Raw genomic sequence first — 20,974 nt, forward strand, 5'->3', positions numbered from 1 at the left:
GTTCAGCCAGGCAGAGGAGGGTGGTGGTGGATGGGGACTGGTTGGGCCTCTGTTCAAGGAAGAAGTGGAGAGCCCTTAAATCGTCCTGGTGGGGGATGGAGGTGTAGAGAAATTGGACATCCATAGTGAAGAGGAGGCGGTTAGGGCCAGGAAATTGGAAATTGTCAAAATGACGTAGGGTGTCAGAAGAGTCACGGATGTAGGTGGGAAGAGAGTGGACCAGCGGAGAAGAGATAGAGTCAAGATAGGAAGAAATACGTTCAGTGGGGCAGGAGCAGGCTGACACAATGGGTCTGCCGGGACAGTCCCGTTTGTGGATTTTAGGAAGGAGGTAGAAGCGGGCTGTCCGGGGTTGCAGGACTATGAGGTTGGAAGTTGTAGAGGGAAGATCTCCAGAGGAGATGAGGTCAGTGACAGTCCTGTGGACATTCGCTTGATGTTCGGTGGTGGGGTCATGGTCCAGAGGGAGGTAGGAAAAAGTGTCTGAGAGTTGGGGCTGAGCCTCTGCAAGGTAGAGGTCGGTACGCCAGACAACAACAGTACCTCCCCTGTCTGCAGGTTTGATGACCATGTCGGGGTTAGACCTGAGAGAACAGCGTGCAGCAAGTTCAGAGTGGGACAGGTGAGAGTGAGTGAGGGGGGGCAGAGAAATTGAGACGGCCGATGCCTCGCTGACAGTTTTCAATGAAAAGATCAAGAGCGGGTAAGAGGCCAGAGGGAGGGGTCCAGGTAGAGGGAGAATGCTGGAGGCGGGTGAATGGGTCTGCTGATCGGGGGTAGGACTCCTGGTCAAAGAAGTGAGCCCAGAGGCGGAGGCGACGGAAGAAGAGCTCAACCTCATGCCGAGCGCGAAATTCATTAAGGTGGGGGCGTAAGGAGATAAAACTGAGACCTTTGCTGAGTACAGAACGTTCAGCATCAGAGAGGGGAAGGTCAGAGGGTATAGTGAATACACGGCAAGGGGTCAAATCAGAAGGGGTGGGGTCACAGGGAAATGAAGGGGAAGAAGGATCTGGAGGGGCATTAGTCCCCATCAGCTGCTGGGACTGGCATTCCTCAACACCTGAAAGGAAGGAAGAAAGTTTTTTATTAATGCGTCGGATGAGACGCAGGATGAAATGAAACTGCGGAGTAGAACAGCTTTGAGATAAGGTGAGGCGGTGCTTCTGGACAGAGAGGTGCAGTGTGTACATGTGGCGGCGCATAGCACTGAGTGTGGATCTCAGGATGTGGCGAGAATAGCAGTCCGAGGGATGTTGTATTTCTCGGAGATACCTGTAGTCCTGGGTGGATTCAAAACATGAAGGAATAAACTTCAGTTGGAATCCATGTGGAATAAGTTGGAGCTGGAGACAGTCACTGAGGAAGGAGATGTAGCTGTGAAAAGGAGTTTTGTTAGAAACTTTATCAAACACCAGGAGGGAAATAGAAAGCAATGAAGGTGAACAAGGTAAAAGAGACAAACGAAAATCCTATCGGAGAGAAGAGCCGAACTTCTTCAAGATAGGCATTCCTGGAAGAGAAGTGGCTGTGAAGTAAACACTAAAATAAAAGCAAAATCCTGCAGATGCTGCAAATCTGAAATATAAACAAAAAGTGCTGGAAATACTCAGCAGGTCTGGCAGCATCTGTGGAGAGAGAAGCAAAGTTAACGTTTCAGCTCAGTGACCTGAGTTTTTTATGTTGTCTGATGCAATATAAATGAGATGTGTGGAGTCCAGTTATGCTGAAGATCTCAAACAGTTTTATTACAGCTAAACTATTATATACAGTACAGAGCAAACTATTTGCAGAACCTTACTCTGGGTGTTACAGTTGCAGTGTGACTCTAGTTTGGAGTCACATGACTACATCCTGGTACTTGGCTCATTAGCATACTAAGATCTTAAAGGGACATCAATCTTAAAGGCAATCATACACCAAGTAACATCTGGGGACTGCCAAAATTGGGAGTGCTATCCCACAGACTCGTCAACATCAGACTGACACAGTCATACTCACCATTCAGCCAATGTCCCAGACTGCTCCATCACCATCCCCGGGTATGTCCTGTCCCACTGGCAGGACAGACCCACCAGAGGTGGTGGCACAGTGGTATACAGTCAGGAGGCAGTGGTTCTGGGAGTCCTCAACATTGACTCCGGACCCCATGAAGTCTCATGGCATCACGCCAAACATGGGCAAGGTATCCTCCTGCTGATTACCACCTACCGCCCTCCCTCAACTGATGAATCAGTACTCCTTCATGTTGAACACCACTTGGAGGAAGCACTGAGGGTGGCAAGGGCACAGATTGTCCTCTGGGTGGGGGACTTCAAAGTCAATCACCAAGAATGGCTCGGTAGCACAATTACTGACCGAGCTGGCTGAGCCCTAAAGGACATATGGTCCTGTGGCAGGTGATGAGAGAAACAACAGGAGGAAAAAAGACTACTTGAGCTCATCCTCGCCAATCTACCTATCATAGATGCATCTGTCCATGACAGTATTGGTAGGAGTGACCACTGCACAGTCCTTGTGGAGACAAAGCCTGAGGACATACTCCATCATGCTATTCGGCACTCCCACTGTGCTTAATGGGATAGATTCAGAACAGATCTGGCAACTCAAAACTGGGCAATCATGAGGTGCTGTGGACCATCAGCAGCAGCAGAATTGTATTCAACCACAATCTGTAACCTCATGGTCCAGCATATCCCCCACTCCACCATTACCATCAAGCCAGGGGGCCAACCTTAGTTCAATGAAGAGTGCAGGAGGGCATGCCAGGAGCAGCACCAGGCATATCTCAAAATGAGGTGTCAACTTGGTGAAGCTACATCATCGGACTACTTGCATGCCAAACAGCAGAAGCAGCATGTAATAGACAGAGCTAAGCAATCCCACAACCAACAGATCAGATCCAAGCTCTGCAGTCCTGCCACATCCAGTCATGAATGATGGTGGGCAATTAAACAACTGACAGGAGGAGGATACTCCACAAATATCCTCATCCTCAATGAAGGGGGAGCCCAGCACATCAGTGCAAATGACAGGGCAGAAGCATTTGCAATAATCTTCAGCCAGAAGTGCCGAGTTGATGATCCATCTCGGCCTCCTCCTGAAGTCCCCAGCATCACAGATGCCAGACTTCAGCCAATTTGATTCACTTCGCATGATATCAAGAAACGGCTGAAGGCACTGGATACTGCAAAGGCTATGGGCCCTGACAACATTCCGGCAATAGTACTGAAGACCTGTGCTCCAGAACTAGCTGCATCCCTTGCAAAACCATTCCAGTACAGCTACAACTCTGGCATTTACCCGGCAATGTGGAAAATTGCCCAGGTATGTCCTGTTTAGAAAGAGCAGGACAAGTCCGACTTGGCCAATTACTGCCCGATCAGTCTGCTCTCAATCATCAGCAAAGTGATGGAAGGTGTCATCGACAATGCTATCAAGCGGCACTTACTCAGCAACAGACTGCTCACTGAGGTTCATTTTGGGTTCTGCCAAGACCATTCAGCTCCAGAGATCGTTACAGCCCTGGTCCATCTTTGGGCTGGTTTGTCCACTTTGCTGTGGGGACTGTGGGAGGTGGAGCAACCTGATTTCCCTGTGTGTGGGGTGGTTATTGAAGCAGGAGAGATGAGTGGAAGAGTCAGAGGAGCCCTGAGGTTTGTGGGTGGGTGGGGGAGGAGCTCAGCCTTCAAGGCCTCAGCAGATCCTGACTGTCCTGGCTACGGACCGGATACTGGAAGGTGGGATTAGATTGGGAGGCTAGGTTCTTCGGCCGGCGCAGACATGACGGGCTGAATGGCCTCCTTATGTCCCATAACTTTTCTGTGGTTCTATGGCACATGGCAGGAAGGGAAGGGAAGGGAAGGGAAGTGCTGTGGAGTGGAGGTAGGAGGACTGGAGCTGTGGTCTGTAATCGGAATGGGGTAGGGCTTCATCACTCGATTTGTCCTGCAGCTGGAGATGTCAGAGGTGGAATCGGATGTTCAGGCGGAAGTGCAGGGTGCTGGTGAAATCCAGCTTCTTCTACTGGTTGGTGATATTCCTGGTTTTCCTCAACACACTGATGATAGCGTTGGAGCATCACCATCAACCCGACTGGCTGAACAACGTTCAGGGTAAGGACAGATCCTGTCAGCACCAGGAGTCAGCATTGTCACTGGTAATAGATCTCCACTCCATACACAACTACCCCCTCCCCTCAACCCTCCCACACCACTAATAGAGATCACCCTTGTACACAACCTTATCCCCACACCACCCCACCCTGTTAACTCAGCTCCCCACCCCCGTACACAACCTTGTCCATCCTCCGTCCCCAGTTATAGGGATCACCCACATACATAACCTTATCTCTCTCCCACCTTCCCCAGTAATAGAACCCTTCCCCATGTTAACAGAGTCATTCCCATGCCCCACCCCCACCCACAGTAATAGAAGCCCCACCCTGCGTTACCAGTCATTTCCACCTGTCCCGTCCAGTAATATAATTCTCCTGTCTGTCTATTAATAGCACTGCTATCTGTTACTATCACTCTGTCTATATCTCTCTGTTAATATCACTCTCCCTCTCTTTTAATATCACTATCTCTTTCTCTCTCTGTTAATATCATTCTGCCTCTCTCTCTGCCTGTTAGATCATCTCTTCCTCTGTTAATATGACTCTCTTTTTCTCTCTGTTATTCTTGTTATCTGTTAATATTACTCTGTCTCTCTCTGTGTTAATATCACTGTATCTCTGTCTGCCTATCTTATTCTCCCTGTATCCCTCTTACTCATGCTCCCTCTCTATTTCTCACTTGTGTTGTAGATACTGCCAACAAGGTGCTGTTGGCCCTGTTCACGGTGGAGATGATCCTGAAGATGTACAGCCTCGGCCTGCAGGCCTACTTTGTGTCTCTGTTCAATCGGTTTGACTGCTTTGTGGTGTGTGGCGGGATCCTAGAGACCATTCTGGTGGAAGTGAGGGTAATGTCTCCACTCGGAATCTCCGTCCTCCGATGTATTCGACTCCTGAGGATCTTCAAAATCACCAGGTATGAATTGTGGGATTGAAGTACTGAGCCCGTGTAGAAGAGCTGCAGCTCTCAGGATCAGTTGCTATTGAGATTAGAGACCTGCCTGAACCACAGAGGCTTGTAGCACTCAATTCTCCAGTCTCGCCTCATTGCCATAATTAGTCAGCACTCCAGGTGCTTTAGGTGGGCCCACATTGCTGGAAAACTATGCATGCGACATATTTAAAGGGATGGTGGCAATTTACAAGTGTGCAAGGACGGGGGCCAAACATGGCTAAAGCTTTTAGAGAGCATTAAAAGGCATGTTATCCATTAGCAGCCTTTGCTGAGGCCAAAGGGTCTGGGGAGTGAGCCGTGATGGTCAGCGTGAGAGAAAAAGGGCCCACAGCTGCTGGCCTGAGTGTGGAGCTAAATGCTGGAGCAGCCAACACTGCACCTCCTTTATCATATATCTTGACTAGAATAATGAGGAGGGCAATAGAAACTAAATGTTACAATTTTAAAGGTGGTGCAGGAAAAGAGAAACCTGGGGATGTACATACACACTCTTTGATGGTGGCAGGGCAAGTTGAAAACCCTGTTATGGTGCAATATGCGATACTTGGCTTCATAAATAGAGGTATAGTCTACAAACGCAAGGAGGTTGTGCTAAACCTTTATAAAATGCTGTTTAGGCCCCAGTTGGAATACTGTGACCAATTCTGGACACCACACCTCAGGGTGAATGTCAAACCCTTGGAGAGGATGCAGAGGAGATTTTCTTGAATTCTTTCAAGGATGCAGGGCTTCAGTCACATGTAATGTCTGGAAAAGCTTGGGTTGTTCTTAGAACAGAAAAGGCTAATGGGAGATTTAACAGAAGTATTCAAAATCAGGAAAAGTAAATAAGGAGAAACTGTTTCCACTGGATCCATTTTTTTCATTCAAGGGATGTGGGCATCACTGGCTATGCCAACATTTATTGCCTATCCCTAATTGCCCTTGAGAAGGTAGTGGTCGGCTGCCTTCTTGAACCACTGCAGTCCATGTGAGGTAGGTATACCCACAGTGCTGTTAGGAAGGGAGTTCCAGGATTTTGACCCAGCGATGGTGAAGGAACGGTGATATAGTTCCAAGTCAGGATGGTGTGTGGCTTGGAGAGGAAATTGCAGGTGGTGGTGTTCCCATGCATCTGCTGCTCTTGTCCTTCTAGTTGGTAGAGGTCGTGGGTTTGGAAGGTGCTGTTGTAGGAGCCTTGGTGAATTGCTGCAGTGCATCTTGTAGATGGTACACACTGCTGCCACTGTGTGTCGGTGATGGAGGGAGTGAACGTTGAAGGTGGTGGATGGGGTATCGATCAAGCAGGCTGCTTTGTCCCCACTGGTATCGAATGTCTTGAGTGTTGTTGGAGCTGCACTCATCCAGGCAAGTGGAGAGTATTCCATCACACTCCTGACTTCTGACTTGTGCCTTGTGGACAGGCTTTGGAGAGTCAGGAGGCGAGTTACTCGCCACAGAATTCCTAGCCTCTGACCTGCTGTTGCAGACCCAGTATTTATATTGCTACTCCAGTTCAGTTTCTGGTCAATGATGTTGAGAGTGGGGGATTCAGCGATGGTAATGCCATTGAATATCAAGGGGAGATGGTTAGATTCTATCTTGTTGGAGATCATCACTGCCTGGCACTTGTGTGGTGCAAATGTTACTTGCCACTTATCAGCCCAAGCCTGAATGTTTTTCAGGTCTTGCTGCATGTGGACACGGACTGCTTCAGTATCTGAGGTGTTGTGAATGGTACTGAACACTGTGCAATCATCAGTGAACATTGTTATGAATGCTGAACTTTTTAGTATGGTTATATTTTAAAAACTGTGATCTTTTAATGCACTGTAAAATGGACATTTGGAGGAGACATGTGACCTCATTCAAAACTCTGCCAGAGACAAGTCAGGGTCTTGGTTACCATGAAAACAAAGAACCCAGCTCAAAGACCCTTTTGAAAGCAGGGTGCAAGGTTGTGACACCTAAAGGACAATGTGTTTCATTCTTTCAGACTCAGATTGTAAACAGAGAGCCAGGGCTCTGAAATACAAATTCGAGTTGCAAGGGGGTGGAAGGTTATCGGGGGTAGGTGGAAATGTGGAGTAATCAGTTCAGCCATGAACTTATTGAATGGTGGAGCAGGCTTGAGGGGTCGAGTGGCCTACTCGTGCTCCTAATTCATATGTTCGTAATTTTTAACACATTGGAAACAAAGGAAGGCCCAGGTGGTTTTGCTATGGTCATACTTATGGGGCTGGATTTTACCAGTGGCGAATTCCCGTCCGCCTAAGATGTAAAAGTCAGTGGCGAACCCGCTTCTGCCTAGCCTGGAGATTCGTCCCGCATTTTACGGGTCCCCAGGCTGTAATTGTCCCGAGGCGGGACTACCACCTGCCTGAGGGAGGAGGTCCCGCCTCAGTGAGCTGTCAGCCAATCAACGGGCCAGCAGCTCTTAGTCCCAGCAGCGCCACTGGGAGCGGTGGCCACTACTGGGACTGCAGCCCAGCCAATCTGATGGAGCCAGGAGTCCAGGTAAGTTGGGCATGCCTCACCAGGGGGATCGGTCCTTCCCTGGTGAGGCTGGAGTGGTCGTTTGGGGGAAGGGGGGGCGTCTTGTGTCCCGGGGGTGGGTTGGGAGGCGAGGGCGGCCCTCAATCGGGCACCCAGTAGACCCACTTGTCATGGGTAAAATACCCATGGAGGCGGGCGCGGGCCCTTAAGTGGCCACTTAAGGGCCTTGGTTAGCTTTGGGCGGGCGGGCCGCTCCCCCCCCCCCCCACTGCCCGACCGCCGTAAAGTTGACCGGAGGCAGGAGCGGGGCGGGTAGGCCTTCCGGAGCCTCCCGCTCAACTTTACGCCAGCATCCGACCTGCGGCGTAAAATTCAGCTCATGCTCTCAGAATTGTCAAAGGCAAACAACTATTGACTTTTGATCTGGATAAATTTGAAAGGCTTTCCTAGGTCTAGAGGCTGAAAGGAAGAAAGGAAGACCAGCAGAGCTGCACAGCCTAAAGACAGAGAGAGAGAGAGAAAAAACAGTTGCTCTCAGATTACCGATACAGCAAAAGGCTGCTACGGTTTGAACCCAGTTCAAAGGCTTGAGGTTTGTGGAGGAGAAAAGACCAATAAGTTCACCAGAGATTGCCTGATTAACAGAAGTCCAGTAAAAGGTGCTGGGAAGAAGTGAGCAAAGAGGACATTGGCTTTGAGAAGGACACTGGGGGTCCAACCCATTGCAACTAGGAGGAGTTTGGGACTTTTAACTGCAAAGATATTTTTTCGCTGAGAACACTGTGTAACGTATAAATGTGGGGTGGGGTTTTCCAATACGTTAATAAGTTAATGGGAAATGTCTTTCTCTGTAGTTTAGTGCATTAGCTCCCTACTGTTGAGTTAATGTTGATTTTTAGTTTAGGTGTCATATTAAAATTTTAAAATGTGATATTTGTCATATGATTCTGTAATTGGGCTGGGAGTTCATATCTCTTGTTTTATAGTGATCGGTCTCTACTGAGGTCATAACAATTTGGGGGCTCATGCAGGATTCGAATCGTTCATAATTAGGCTGTAAAATGGGTACACAGGAATTTGCTAGAATTTAAATGAGCAAGATTTCACAATTACTTTTGCTATACTCATAAAGAAAAGTTAGCAAGTCTACTTTTAATGTTCAAGCCTTTGCCCAGAATGAAGATTTGACTCTCAATGAGTTAACACAGTAAACAGTGAATGTGTTAAAGGCTGTAGCAGTGTAAGTGGGGGTTAGTTTAAAATCAGTAGCTAAAAAGAGGGAGTAGAAATGTACTTTGTATCATTTGAGAAAATGTCCATGAATCTGGAGCAGCCTAAATCATCTTGGCCAATGCTCCTACAGAGTGTTTTAGTAGGGGATGCTTTGGAGGTTTACTCATCTCCTTCAGATGAACAGTCAAAGGAATGTGACAGAGTAAAGACTGCTCTTTTCAATGCCTATGAATTGCTACCAGAGGCATACAGACAAAAAAAAAATCAGGAATTTTAAAAAAAACATGGGCCAGACATATATGAAATCACTAGGGAGAAGGAAATAGTGTTTGATAGGTGGTATAGGTCAATGAAGTCTTTTCGAGCTTTAGGAAAGTAGTCCTAATGGAAGAATTTTAAAATAATGTTCCTTCAGGAATAAAGTCCCACCTGGAAGAACATAAAGTTAGTAACATGGGATGCCGTGGTAATGCAAGGTGATAACACAGGAGCAGCAGTTACAGGCCCCAGTTTGGAAACTTTCAGAGAAGTTGGAGAAACAGGAGATTTGATAAGGAAAAGATCTCTGGTTTTAGTGAGAGAAAGGGTAAAGGATAGGATACAGGCAATCCTTAGAGTAGTCAGAAAAATAATCAGGACACTAAGGTTGAGTCAAAATGCCCAAAATGTTATTTTGGTATTAAAAGAAGGCATATAAGATCAGAATGCTGGAAGTTAAAAGGCAACCCAGTAGCTGCGAAAGATTGAGAACAAAGAACAGTACAGCACAGGAACAGGCCATTCGGCCCTCCAAGCCTGCGCCGATCTTGATGCCTGCCTAAACTAAAACCTTCTGCACTTCCGGGGACCGTATCCCTCTATTCCCATTCTATTCATATATCTGTCAAGATGTCTCTTAAGCGTCACTATTGTACTTGCTTCCAGCACCTCCCCCGGGCAGCAAGTTCCAGGCACTCACCACCCTCTGTGTAAAGAACTTGCCTCGTACATCCCCTCTAAACTTTGCCCCTCTCACTTTAAACCTATGTCCCCTAGTAACTGACTCTTCCACCCTGGGAAAAAGCTTCTGACTATCCACTCTGTCCATGCCGCTCATAACTTTGTAAACTTCTATCATTGTCACCCCTCCACCTCCGTTGTTCCAGTGAAACCAATCCGAGTTTATCCAACCTCTCCTCATAGCTAATGCCCTCCAGACCAGGCAACGTCCTGGTAAACCTCTTCTGTACTCGCTCCAAAGCCTCCACGTCCTTCTGGTAGTGTGGCGACCAGAATTGCATGCGATATTCTAAATGTGGCCGAACTAAAGTTCTGTACAGCTGCAGCATGACTTGCCAATTTTTATACTCTATGCCCCGACCGATGACGGCAAGCATGCCGTATGCTTTCTTGACTACCTTATCCACCTGCGTTGCCACTTTCAGTGGCCTGTGGACCTGTACGCCCAGATCTCTCTGCCTGTCAATACTCCTAAGGGTTCTGCCATTTACTGTATACATCCCACCTGCATTAGACCTTCCAAAATGCATTACCTCGTATTTGTCCAGATTAAACTCCATCTGCCATTTCTCTGCCCAATTCTCCAACCGATCTATATCCTGCTGTATTCTCTGACAATCCTCAACACTATCCGCAACTCCACCAACCTTTGTGTCGTCCGCAAACTTACTAATCAGACCAGCTACATTTTCCTCCAAATCATTTATATATACTACAAACAGCAAAGGTCCCAGCACTGATCCCTGCGGATCACCACTAGTCACATCCCTCCATTCAGAAAAGCACCCTTCCACTGCTACCCTCTGTCTTCGATGACTGAGCCAGTTCTGTATCCATCTTGCCAGCTCACCTCTGATCCCGTGTGACTTCACCTTTTGTACCAGTCTGCCATGAGGGACCTTGTCAAAGGCTTTACTGAAGTCCAGATAGACAACATCCACCGCCCTTCCTTCATCAATCATCTTTGTCACTTCCTCAAAAAACTCAATCAGATTAGTGAGACATGACCTCCCCTTCACAAAACCATGCTGCCTCTCGCTAATAAGTTCGTTTGTTTCCAAATGGGAGTAAGTCCTGTCCCGAAGAATCCTCTCTAATAATTTCCCTACCACTGACGTAAGGCTCACCGGCCTATAATTTCCTGGATTATCCTTGCTACCCTTCTTAAACAAAGGAACAACATTGGCCATTCTCCAGTCCTCTGGGACCTCACCTGTAGCCAATGAGGATGCAAAGATTTCTGTCAAGGCCCCAGCAATTTCTTCCCTTGCCTCCCTCAGTATTCTGGGGTAGATCCCATCAGGCCCTGGGGACTTATCTATCTTAATGCTTTGCAAGACACCCAACACCTCCTCCTTTTTGATAATGAGATGACTGAGACTATCTACACTCCCTTCCCTAGGCTCATCATCCACCAAGTCCTTCTCTTTGGTAAATACTGATGCAAAGTACTCATTTAGTACCTCGCCCATTTCCTCTGGCTCCACACATAGATTCCCATCTCTGTCCTTGAGCGGGCCAACCCTTTCCCTGGTTACCCTCTTGCTCTTTATATATGTATAAAAAGCCTTGGGATTTTCCTTAATCCTGTTTGCCAATGACTTTTCATGATCCCTTTTAGCCCTCCTGAATCCTTGCTTAAGTTCCTTCCAACTGTCTTTATATTCCTCAAGGGATTCGTCTGTTCCTAGCCTTCCAGCCCTTACGAATGCTTCCTTTTTCTTTTTGACTAGGCTCACAGTATCCCGCGTTATCCAAGCTTCCCGAAACTTGCCAAACTTATCCTTCTTCCTCACAGGAACATGCTGGTCCTGGATTCTAATCAACTGATGTTTGAAAGCCTGTCCTAAAAAGGATGCCCCAATCGGAGGCACTGCTAACAAGCCTTGGTAATTTTGAATAATGAGCAGAGGAGATTTCCCCTGTGTGCTGATGAATTGAATCAGGTTGAGGAAAGCTATAGAAGTTTTCTGTTTAATGATAAGATATTCACACAGTCATTTGGTGAGGCTGGCAAGCCAATTGTTTTCCTTAGGGATTCAGGAGTGGCATAGTCACTAATGTTGACAGGTGACGTGATCTTTTTCCCTGGTAGTTTGCTTAACGTGAACGTGTTATAGGGATAGATAAAAGTTATTTATCCATTCCTTTATATCGGTTTAATTTAAAATGTGACTTGGACACTGTTATTATCAGTGTTGTTCCTATTTTCCCCCTTGAGGGGGTGGATTTTCTGCTTGGAAATGACTTAGCTGGGGATAAGGTATTGCGTCTCTAGTACATATGAACATAAGAAATAGGAGCTGGAGTAGGGCATTCGGCCCCTCAAGCCTGCCCTGCCATTCAGTAAGATCATGGCTGATCTCTCCCAGACCTCAACTCCTCTTTCCTGCCAACTCCTCATAGCCCTCAACTCCCCGATATTTCAGAAATCTATCTACCTCCTCTTTAAATACTTTTAGTGATCTCGCCTCCACAACTCTCTGTGGTAGAAAATTCCAAACATTCACTACCCTCAGAGAGAAGAAATTCCTTCGCATCTCAGTTCGAAAAGAGTGTCCCCTTATTCTGTAACTATGTCCCCTAGTTCGAGATTCCCCCACTAGTGGAAACATCCTCTCAACACCTACCTTGTCAAGCCCCCTCAGAATCCTGTACATTTCAATAAGATCACCCCTCATTCTTCTAAACTCGAATGAATAAAGGACTAATCTGTTTAGCCGTGCTTGATAAGTCAACCCCTTCATCGCAGGAATCAGCCTAGTGAATCTATTTTGAACTGCCTCCAATGCTAGTATATCCTTTTGAGGTTGCTGAAACTGAAGTTTTGCAGGAAGAATTCCCAGAATATTCCCAGGTTGTTGTGTAGTGACTAGATCCCAGGCTGATTGGGCTGAACAAGATAAGGCAGATTCAGAGGTTATAAAGGACAAACTGGCTGAAACCTTTTTTTGGGAATTTGAGTGAGGCTGAATTATTTCTAGAGATACAGCACTGAAACAGACCCTTCGGCCCACCGAGTCTGTGCCGACCATCAACCACCCATTTATACTAATCCTACATTAATCTCGTATTCCTACCACACCTTCCCTCAATTCCCCTACCACCTACCTTACTAGGGGAAATTTATAATGGCCAATTTACCTATCAACCTTCAAGTCTTTGGCTGTGGGAGGAAACCAGAGTACCCGGCGAAAACCCATGCAGTCACAGGGAGAACTTGCAAACTCTGCACAGGCAGTACCCAGAATTGAACCCGGGTCGCTGGAGCTGTGAGGCTACGGTGCTAACCACTGCGCCACTGTGCCACCCAATTTAGCGGATTCTCTTTGAGGCATAACAGACAGACCCTGATTTCGAGAAAATATCTCAGACAGCATGTTCTGAGATAGAAGCTGAGAAAATCCCTGATTGCTATTACGTTAAAAATAGCATATGAATGAGAAAGTGGTGACCTCCCCAGAGGCTCGCTGATGAGGATTGGGCTGTAGGTCATCAAATTGTTGTCCCTCCCTGTTACCGCAGTGAAATTTTGATAATTGCCCATGAGATTCCAGTTGTAGGTCATTGGGTATTCGGAAGATTCAGGCTAAGATAATAATACAATTTTATTGGCCAAAGCTGCACAGGGATGTGGCCGACTTCTGTAAGACATGTCACACGTGTCAGATCATTGGGAAGCCAGTGCCTTCGATTAAACCAGACCTACATTTGACAAACTGTTTCGTAGGGTTCTTGTAGAAGTACATGACAAGATTTCATGTTTTAAGACTTTCACTATAACAACTAAACTAAAAAAAACTTAAACAATGCTTTGTAAGTCGTTAATACACTAAATTACAGAGAAAAGTATTTCCCTTTACCTTATTAAAACATTTGAAAACCCCACATCACATCTATACATCACACAATTGTCCTCACTGAAGTGATATCTTTGCACTTAAGAGTCCAGAACTCCTCCCAGTTGCAATGTGTTGGATCTCCCAGTCCTTCTCAATGTCTACGTTTTACATTTGTTCTGAGCACTTTCAACATGGACATCCAGGAATAAGGCGATCTCTGGTGACCCTGTTAGTCTTTTTTTTCCCTCTGCAAACCTCAATGTTCATATTGGGTTCAAGTCTTGGCAGCCTTTCGCTGTATCAGTCTTCTGAGAGCAGATGTTTTCCTTCCCTCTCATCTGAGACTGCCACTGATAGTCTTTGTCTTCCAGTCTTCCTTGCGTCCTCCAGACTTCTGAAAATCATTTGAATTTGTCCATAATCAAAAGTCAATAGCCATTTGTCTTTTCCAATATACAGAGTTCTCAAGTCTGCCACGGAAGAACCACCCAGGCCTTCCTTTGTTTCCAGGTGTTAAAAATTTCAACTTGAGTTTGCACATTCAGAGCCCTTTGGCTCCCTGTTTACAATCTGAGAGTATGAGAGAGCAAAACCCATTGTTCTTCAGGTGTCACAACCTTGCACCCTGCTTTCAAAAGGGTCTTTGATCCGGGTTCCTTGTTTCTATGGTAAGCCCTGACTTGTCTCTAGGTAGCGTTGGCATGAGGTCACATATCTCCTCCGAATCAAAGTCCAGTGTTCATAACAGGGTAGATTCAGCTTTTCACTCAATATGGATTGCCAAAAGAAATTCTGTGGGACCAGGGGTCAGATTTCTTGTTATGGGTATTCCAAGAGGTCATGTGTAATTTGGGAGTGAAGCAGCTCAAATTGTCTGCTTATCACCCACAGTCACATGGTGCTTTGGAAAGATATCACCAAACCCTAAAGAGTGCGATTAAGGCCTTTTGTTTTGAGTATCCCCATGATTGGGATAAAGGGGATATTATTTTTATTATTTGCCACCAAATGAGTCCATTGGTTTCAGTCCATTTGAATTAGTCTATGGGCATGAGGTTAGGGGTCCCCTGAAACTCATTAAGGAGAGATTTTTAGTACAGGAAGAGGAAACCAACCTCTTAGATTATGTGTCAAAGTTTTGAGAGAGACCCTCGAGCTTGTGAGATGGCCAGAGAACATCTCAAGGTTTCTCAGCAAGTGATGAAAACCCAAATGGATAGAACAGCTAAGGCAAGTAATTTTCAACCTGGAGATAGGGTGCTGGTTTTGTTGCTTTTACCAGGGGAACCATTGAAAGCTAGGTTCAGTGGAGCTTGTTTCAAGAAGAGGAAATTCAAGAAGGTGAGCTATTTGGTTAGTAACCCAGACAGATGGAAAAATCAAAGTGTGTGTCACACGAATATGAGGATAAGGATAGTGTTACTTGTAATGAGCTGGCTAAAGAAGCAGAGACTGAGAATTCTCAAATTGAACCCCCTGTGGTGAAACTGGCAAACACAGAAGTGTTAGGAAGTTTAGATACAGCTCTGCACTATCTTTCTGAACAACATGAAAGGGACAGAGCTGAGCTGTTAAAAGAGTTTAAAGCTATGTGTGCAGATAAGCTAGGTCAAATTCCTCTGGCTACTCATGGGGTTGATGTAGGGACAACTACACCCGTTAAACAGAACCCTTATTGAATCAATCCTGATAAACTGGCTCAGGTCAGAGAAGAGGTTCAATATATTCTGAAGAATGATATAATTGAACCCAGTCAAATTACCTGTAGTTCTCGGGTAGTGCTGGAACCAAAGCCAGATGGGTTCAAAAGATTCTGTATTGATTATCGAGAAGTCAATGCAGCAATTAAAACAGACGCTTATCCAATCCCATAACTTGAGGATTTTATAGACAGAGTGGGGAATTCAACCTTTATGAGCAAGATTGATTTGTTGAAAGGATATTGACAAGTCCCCTTAACTGAACAAACTAAAGAAGTTTCCGCCTTCATGACCGCAGATCGTCTATTTAAATGTAAGGTCATGCCGTTTGATATGAAAAATGCAGTGGCCACATTTCAAAGATTGACTAAGCAGGTGATTGCTGGACTAAGCAATTGTGTTGTGTATATTGATGACCTATTGTCATTTTGAACACTTAAAGGCTCTGTTCAACAAGTTAGATAAAGACAATTTGGTAATGAACTTAGCAAATAGTGAGTTTTCCAAAGTTAAGGACACCTATTTACGTCAAGTGTTGCCTAGAGAAGCTAAGGTTCAGCCAATAATAGACGTTCCAGTCCCCAAGACAAAAAAGGAGATACTATGATTCTTAGGGATGTTTGGGTTCTACCGAAAGTTTGTTCTGAACTTCAGTACAGTACTTACCCCACTGAAGAATTTGTTAAAGAGAAACGTGAAGGTCAAGCAGACAGAAACATGGTCAAGGTCCCCAGTATCACAGATTCAGCCAATCCCATCACTCTAGGTGATATCAAGAAACGGCTGAAGACACTGCATACTGCACAGACTATGGACCCTGACAGCATTCCAGCAACAGTACGGAAGACTTGTGCTCCAGAACTAGATGCACCCCTAGTCAAGCTGTTCCAGTATAGCTACAGCACTGGCATCTACCTGGCAATGTGGAAAATTGCCCAGGTATGTCCTGTACACAAAAAGCAAGACAAATGCAACTCAGGCAAGTCTACTCCTGATCATCAGCAAAGTGATGGAAAGTGTCGCGACAGTGCTATCAAACGGCACTTGCTCAGCAATAACCTGCTCGCTGATGCTCAGTTTGGGTTCCGCCAGGGCCACTCAGCTCCTCACCTCATTACAGCCTTGGTCTAAACATGGAAAAAAGAACTCAGCTCCAGAGGTGAGGTGAGAGTGTCTGCCCTTGACATCAAAGCAACATTTGACCATGTGTGGCATCAAGGAGCCCTAGCAAAACTGGAGTCACTGGGAATCAGGGGCAAAACTCTCCGCTGGTTGGAATCATACCTAGCAGAAAGGAAGATGGTTGTGGTTGCTGGAGGTCAATCACCTCAGTTCCAGGACATCACTGCAGGCGTTCCTCAGGGTAGTGTCCTAGGCCCAACCATCTTTAGCTGCTTCATCAATGACCTTCCTTCAATCATAAGGTCAGAAGTGGGGATGTTCACTGATGATTGCACAATGTTCAGCACCATTCGTGACTCTTCAGATACTGAAGCAGTCCGTGTAGAAATGCAGCAAGACCTGGACAATATCCAGGCTTGGACTGATAAGTGACAAGTAACATTTGTGCCACACAAGTGCCAGGCAATGACCCTCTCAAAGACGAGCGAATATAACCATCTCCCCTTGACTTTCAGTGGCATTACCATCACTGAATCCCCCACTATCAACATCATGGGGGTCACCATTGACCAGAAACTGAACTGAACTGAACCAGCCACATAAATGCTGTGGCTACAAGAGCAGGTCAGAGGCTAGGAATTCTGCAGCAAGTAACTCCCTTCCTGTCTCCCCAAAGCCTGTCCACCACCTACAAGGCACAAGTCAGGAGTGTGATGGAATACTCTCCACTTGCCTGGATGGGTGCAGCTCCAACAACACTCAAGAAGCTCGCCACCATCCAAGACAAAGCAGTCCACTTGATTGGCACCCCATCAACCACCTTCAACATTCACTCCCTCCTCCACCAATGCACAGTGACAGCAGTGTGTACCATATACCAAATGCACTGCAGCAACTCGCCAAGGCTCCTTCGACAGCACCTTCCAAACCCATGACCTCTGCAACCTAGAAGGAAAAGGGCAGCAGATGCATGGGAACACCACCCCTCCAAGCCACACACCATTCTGACTTGGAACTATATCACCGTTCCTTCACTGTCGTTGGGTCAAAATCCAGGAACTCTTTTCCTAACAGCACTGTGGGTATACCTAAACCCCCAGGACTACAGCAGTTTAAGAAGGCAGCTCACTACGACCTTCTCAAGGGAAATTAGAGATGGGCAATAAACGCTGGCCTAGCCAGCGATGCCCAAATCCCGCAAATGAATAAAAAAATGTCAAATGGCATTTGAGAAATTCAAGACCATTTTAATAAAACCAAATTTTAACAAGCCTTTTAAGGTGGCTATTGATGCCAATGATGTAGGGGTAGGAGCAGTGTTACTCCAGGATAATGATACTGGTATTGAACCAGTCAGTTATTTCTCGGGAAAACTAAATAAATACCAAAGGAATTACTCTACTATTGAAAAGGAGGCTTTAGCTCTCGTATTGGCTCTTGAACATTTTGAAGTCTCTGTCAATATTGGTCAAGGGGAAATATCCATTTATACTGATCATGACCCATTAAGGTTTTTAGAGAAATTCAAGACCAAAAATGCCATATTATTCCAGTGGAGTTTAATGTTGCAACCATTTACCCTAAAAATTGTACATGTTACGGGAAAGGGAAATGTAATTGCTGACCCTCTGTCTAGAATTTAAAGAAAATGTATATTAGAGAAAAACAACTCCGAGATATGAAAATACTGTTGTTACCTGTGTAAAATGTTAGTGAATGAAATGTTTACAATATTATATGTTGGTAATGTTGTAGAAAAATCATTACTATGGTAATGGTTTTTCTATTTATATGGGGGAGGTGTTAGGAACACTGGACTTTAGAATCATAGAAAAATCACAAAGTTTAAGGCACAGAAAGAGGCCACTTGGCCCATCATAGTATGGTTAAGTTTTAAAAACTGTGATCTTTAATGCAGTGTAAAATAAACATTCAAAGAAGACATGGGCTTGATGGTGGTGTAGTGATAATGTCACTGGACTAGTAATCCAGAGACCCAGGCTAATGTCCTGGGGACAAGGGTTCAAATCCCACCTGGTGAAATTAACTTCAATTAATGAATAAATTCAATTAATTCATAAAAAATCTGGAATTGAAAGCTAGTCTCAGTAATGGTGCCATGAAACTATCATTGATTGTTGTAAAAACCCATCTGGTTCACTAATATCCTTTTGGGGAGAAAATCTGCCGTCCTCACCTGCTCTGATCTACATGTGACTCCAGACACACAGCAATGTGGTTGACTCTTAACTGCCCTCTGAAATGGCCTAGCAAGCCACTCAGTTGTCAAGGGCAATTAGGGATGGGCCTCAAATGCTGGCCTTGCCAGCGATGCCCACATCCCATGAAAGAATAAAGAAAGTGACTTCATTCAAAACTCTGCCCAGAGCTAAGCCAGGGATCTTGGTTGGTTACCATGAGATTAAGAAACCCAGATCAAAGGCCCTTTTGAAAGCAGGGTGCAAGGTTGTGACACCTAAAGGTTTCACTCTCCCAGACTTTCAGATTGTAAACTGGGAGCCAGGAGCTCTAAAATGCAAATTTGCGTTGCAGTTTTTAATGCCTGGAAACAAGGGAAGGCCCAGTTGCTTTTGGTCTGGTCAGACATATGGGCCGGAATCTTACGCCCCCCCCCCCCCCCCCTTCCCCGCAGGAGTGGGCTCGAGGTGAGGAGGGTGGGGGGTGGAAAATTGAGTGGGAGGTGGGGGGGGGGGGGACAGGGTGTTGTTCCTGTTTCCTTCCTGCCCCCGCTGCAATTTTACCAGCAGCGGGGGAGTTAATAAATGGTCGCCTGCCCCAGGCCACTTAAGGCCCTTAAGTGGTCAATTAATTTCCACTTAAGGGCCTCCCCCTACCGCCTCTGTTGTATTGCCAGCGGCGGGCAGGCGGGTAGTTCAGTAGCTCAGAAGGCTGCCCAGTAAAACCTGGTGGGCTCCTTGCGGGCTGTGGGGGGGCCTCCTGATCAGGCATCCTGTGCCCGACGGAGGATCCACCCTGCCACAAGTTGTCCCCGCTGGAACACCTTCCCCCCACTCCCCCTGACCTCACCAGGCCCAGCCGGTTTTCCCCAGCGAGACCCGACACATTTACCTGCATTCCTGGGTTTCGTCCATGTTGTTGGTCCTGGCCGCTTGCAGTCCCAGCAGTGGCCACCGCTCCCAGTGATGCTACTGGGACTGAAGAGCTGCCAGCCCGCTGATTGGCTGGCAGCTCTTCTATGTGGGACTTCCTACCTCAGAGGGGCGGAGGTCCTGCCTGAGGCCAATTAAGGGCCTGGGCTGCATAAAATTACAGAGAGGCTTTCAGGCCTGGTGGAGGCGGGCTCGCTGACTTTATCTGCCGGTGGGTGTGGCCTCTTGCCCGACATAGAATTCTGGTAATAATCTCTGAGAATTGTCAAAGGCAAGTAACTATTGACTTTTGATCTGGAAAAATTCCAAAGGCTTTCCTAGGTCTAGAGGCTGAAAGGAAGACCAGCAGAGCTGCACAGCCTGAAGACAGAGAGAGAGAGAGAGAAACAGTTGCTCTCAGATTACCGATACAGAAAAAGGCTGCTACGATTTGAACCCAGTTCGAAGGCTCGAGGTTTACGGAGGGGAAAGGACCATCAGGGTCACCAGAGATTGCCTGATTAACAGAAGCCCAGTAAAATGTGTTCAGAAGAAGTGAGCGAAGAGGACATTGGCTTTGAGAAGGACACTGGGAAATCCAACCCATTGCGGCTGGGAGGACACTGAGACTTTAACTGAAAGGATACCATAGTATAAGGGTATCAAAGGGTTAATCTTGAGATATTGTAAAGATTACTGCCCACCATGATGATATAAGAGATCATGTGGGAGAGATTCAAGAGCAGTTACAGTGTGGCTTTTGAAGGAGACACACAGGCTAGTGTGGAGTGTATATAATTATTATACAATAAAGATTAATATTTAACTACAGTCTAAGAACCTCTCTGGCTAGACTCTATATGGTGGCAGCATAAAGAACTAAGTATATAATGTGGTGAATAGTACTGGGATCGAAGTCCTACACGCAGAAGAAAAAATTTGAAGCAACGATCATCATTCAGCTAAAAGGGAAGAAACTTTAAAACAAAGAGCTGAAGAGAAAAAATAAACTACAGACCTTAAAAGGCAGGGAAAAGCTCCATGGAATGGAAACGTGGCTGAAAAGCAAGTGATTGGGTGAGTCATTGTGCCAATGATCAAGAAATCCTGGCTTAAAAAAAAGCCTTTGAAGAGCTTAAAAACATTTTTTTTCTAAAAGCTCCATGTGAGAGACAGAGAAAAAAAGGGGTAAACCCAATCCCTCACTTGGCTGAACGCGATGGTGGAGAGCAGGAAAACCCTGAAAAGCACGTGAACTGAAAAAGATCTCCGATAGTGACGAGATAAAATGCATGGGAAACCTTCGAACACAGCAGAGTCTCCATTAATGCAGTCAAGCTGAAAAAAAATCCTTAAAGTAGTCAAGCTTGAATAAAGTAAATAAACTCTAGCTCAAAAAAAGCAAAGGGGAAAACCTATGA

The 20,974-nt window shown here is 46.0% G+C and overlaps 1 protein-coding gene across 6 annotated transcripts in view; it reads left to right on the forward strand.

The window, feature by feature from the left end:
* Positions 1-20,974, forward strand: part of cacna1sa (calcium channel, voltage-dependent, L type, alpha 1S subunit, a) — a 722,633-nt gene that overhangs the window by 370,827 nt on the left and 330,832 nt on the right. For all 6 annotated transcript variants that reach the window (XR_010977454.1, XM_068056917.1, XM_068056913.1 and 3 more), the window contains 2 exons: positions 3,955-4,115; positions 4,808-5,033. Coding sequence is in view for 5 of the 6 variants with exons in the window: in XM_068056917.1 (XP_067913018.1) it covers positions 3,955-4,115; positions 4,808-5,033 (387 nt within the window). In the remaining variant the exon portion in view is untranslated. The remainder of the gene's footprint in view (positions 1-3,954; positions 4,116-4,807; positions 5,034-20,974) is intronic.

This window comes from Heterodontus francisci, chromosome 25 (assembly GCF_036365525.1).
Source record: "Heterodontus francisci isolate sHetFra1 chromosome 25, sHetFra1.hap1, whole genome shotgun sequence".
In the NCBI taxonomy this organism is placed as follows: domain Eukaryota; kingdom Metazoa; phylum Chordata; class Chondrichthyes; order Heterodontiformes; family Heterodontidae; genus Heterodontus; species Heterodontus francisci.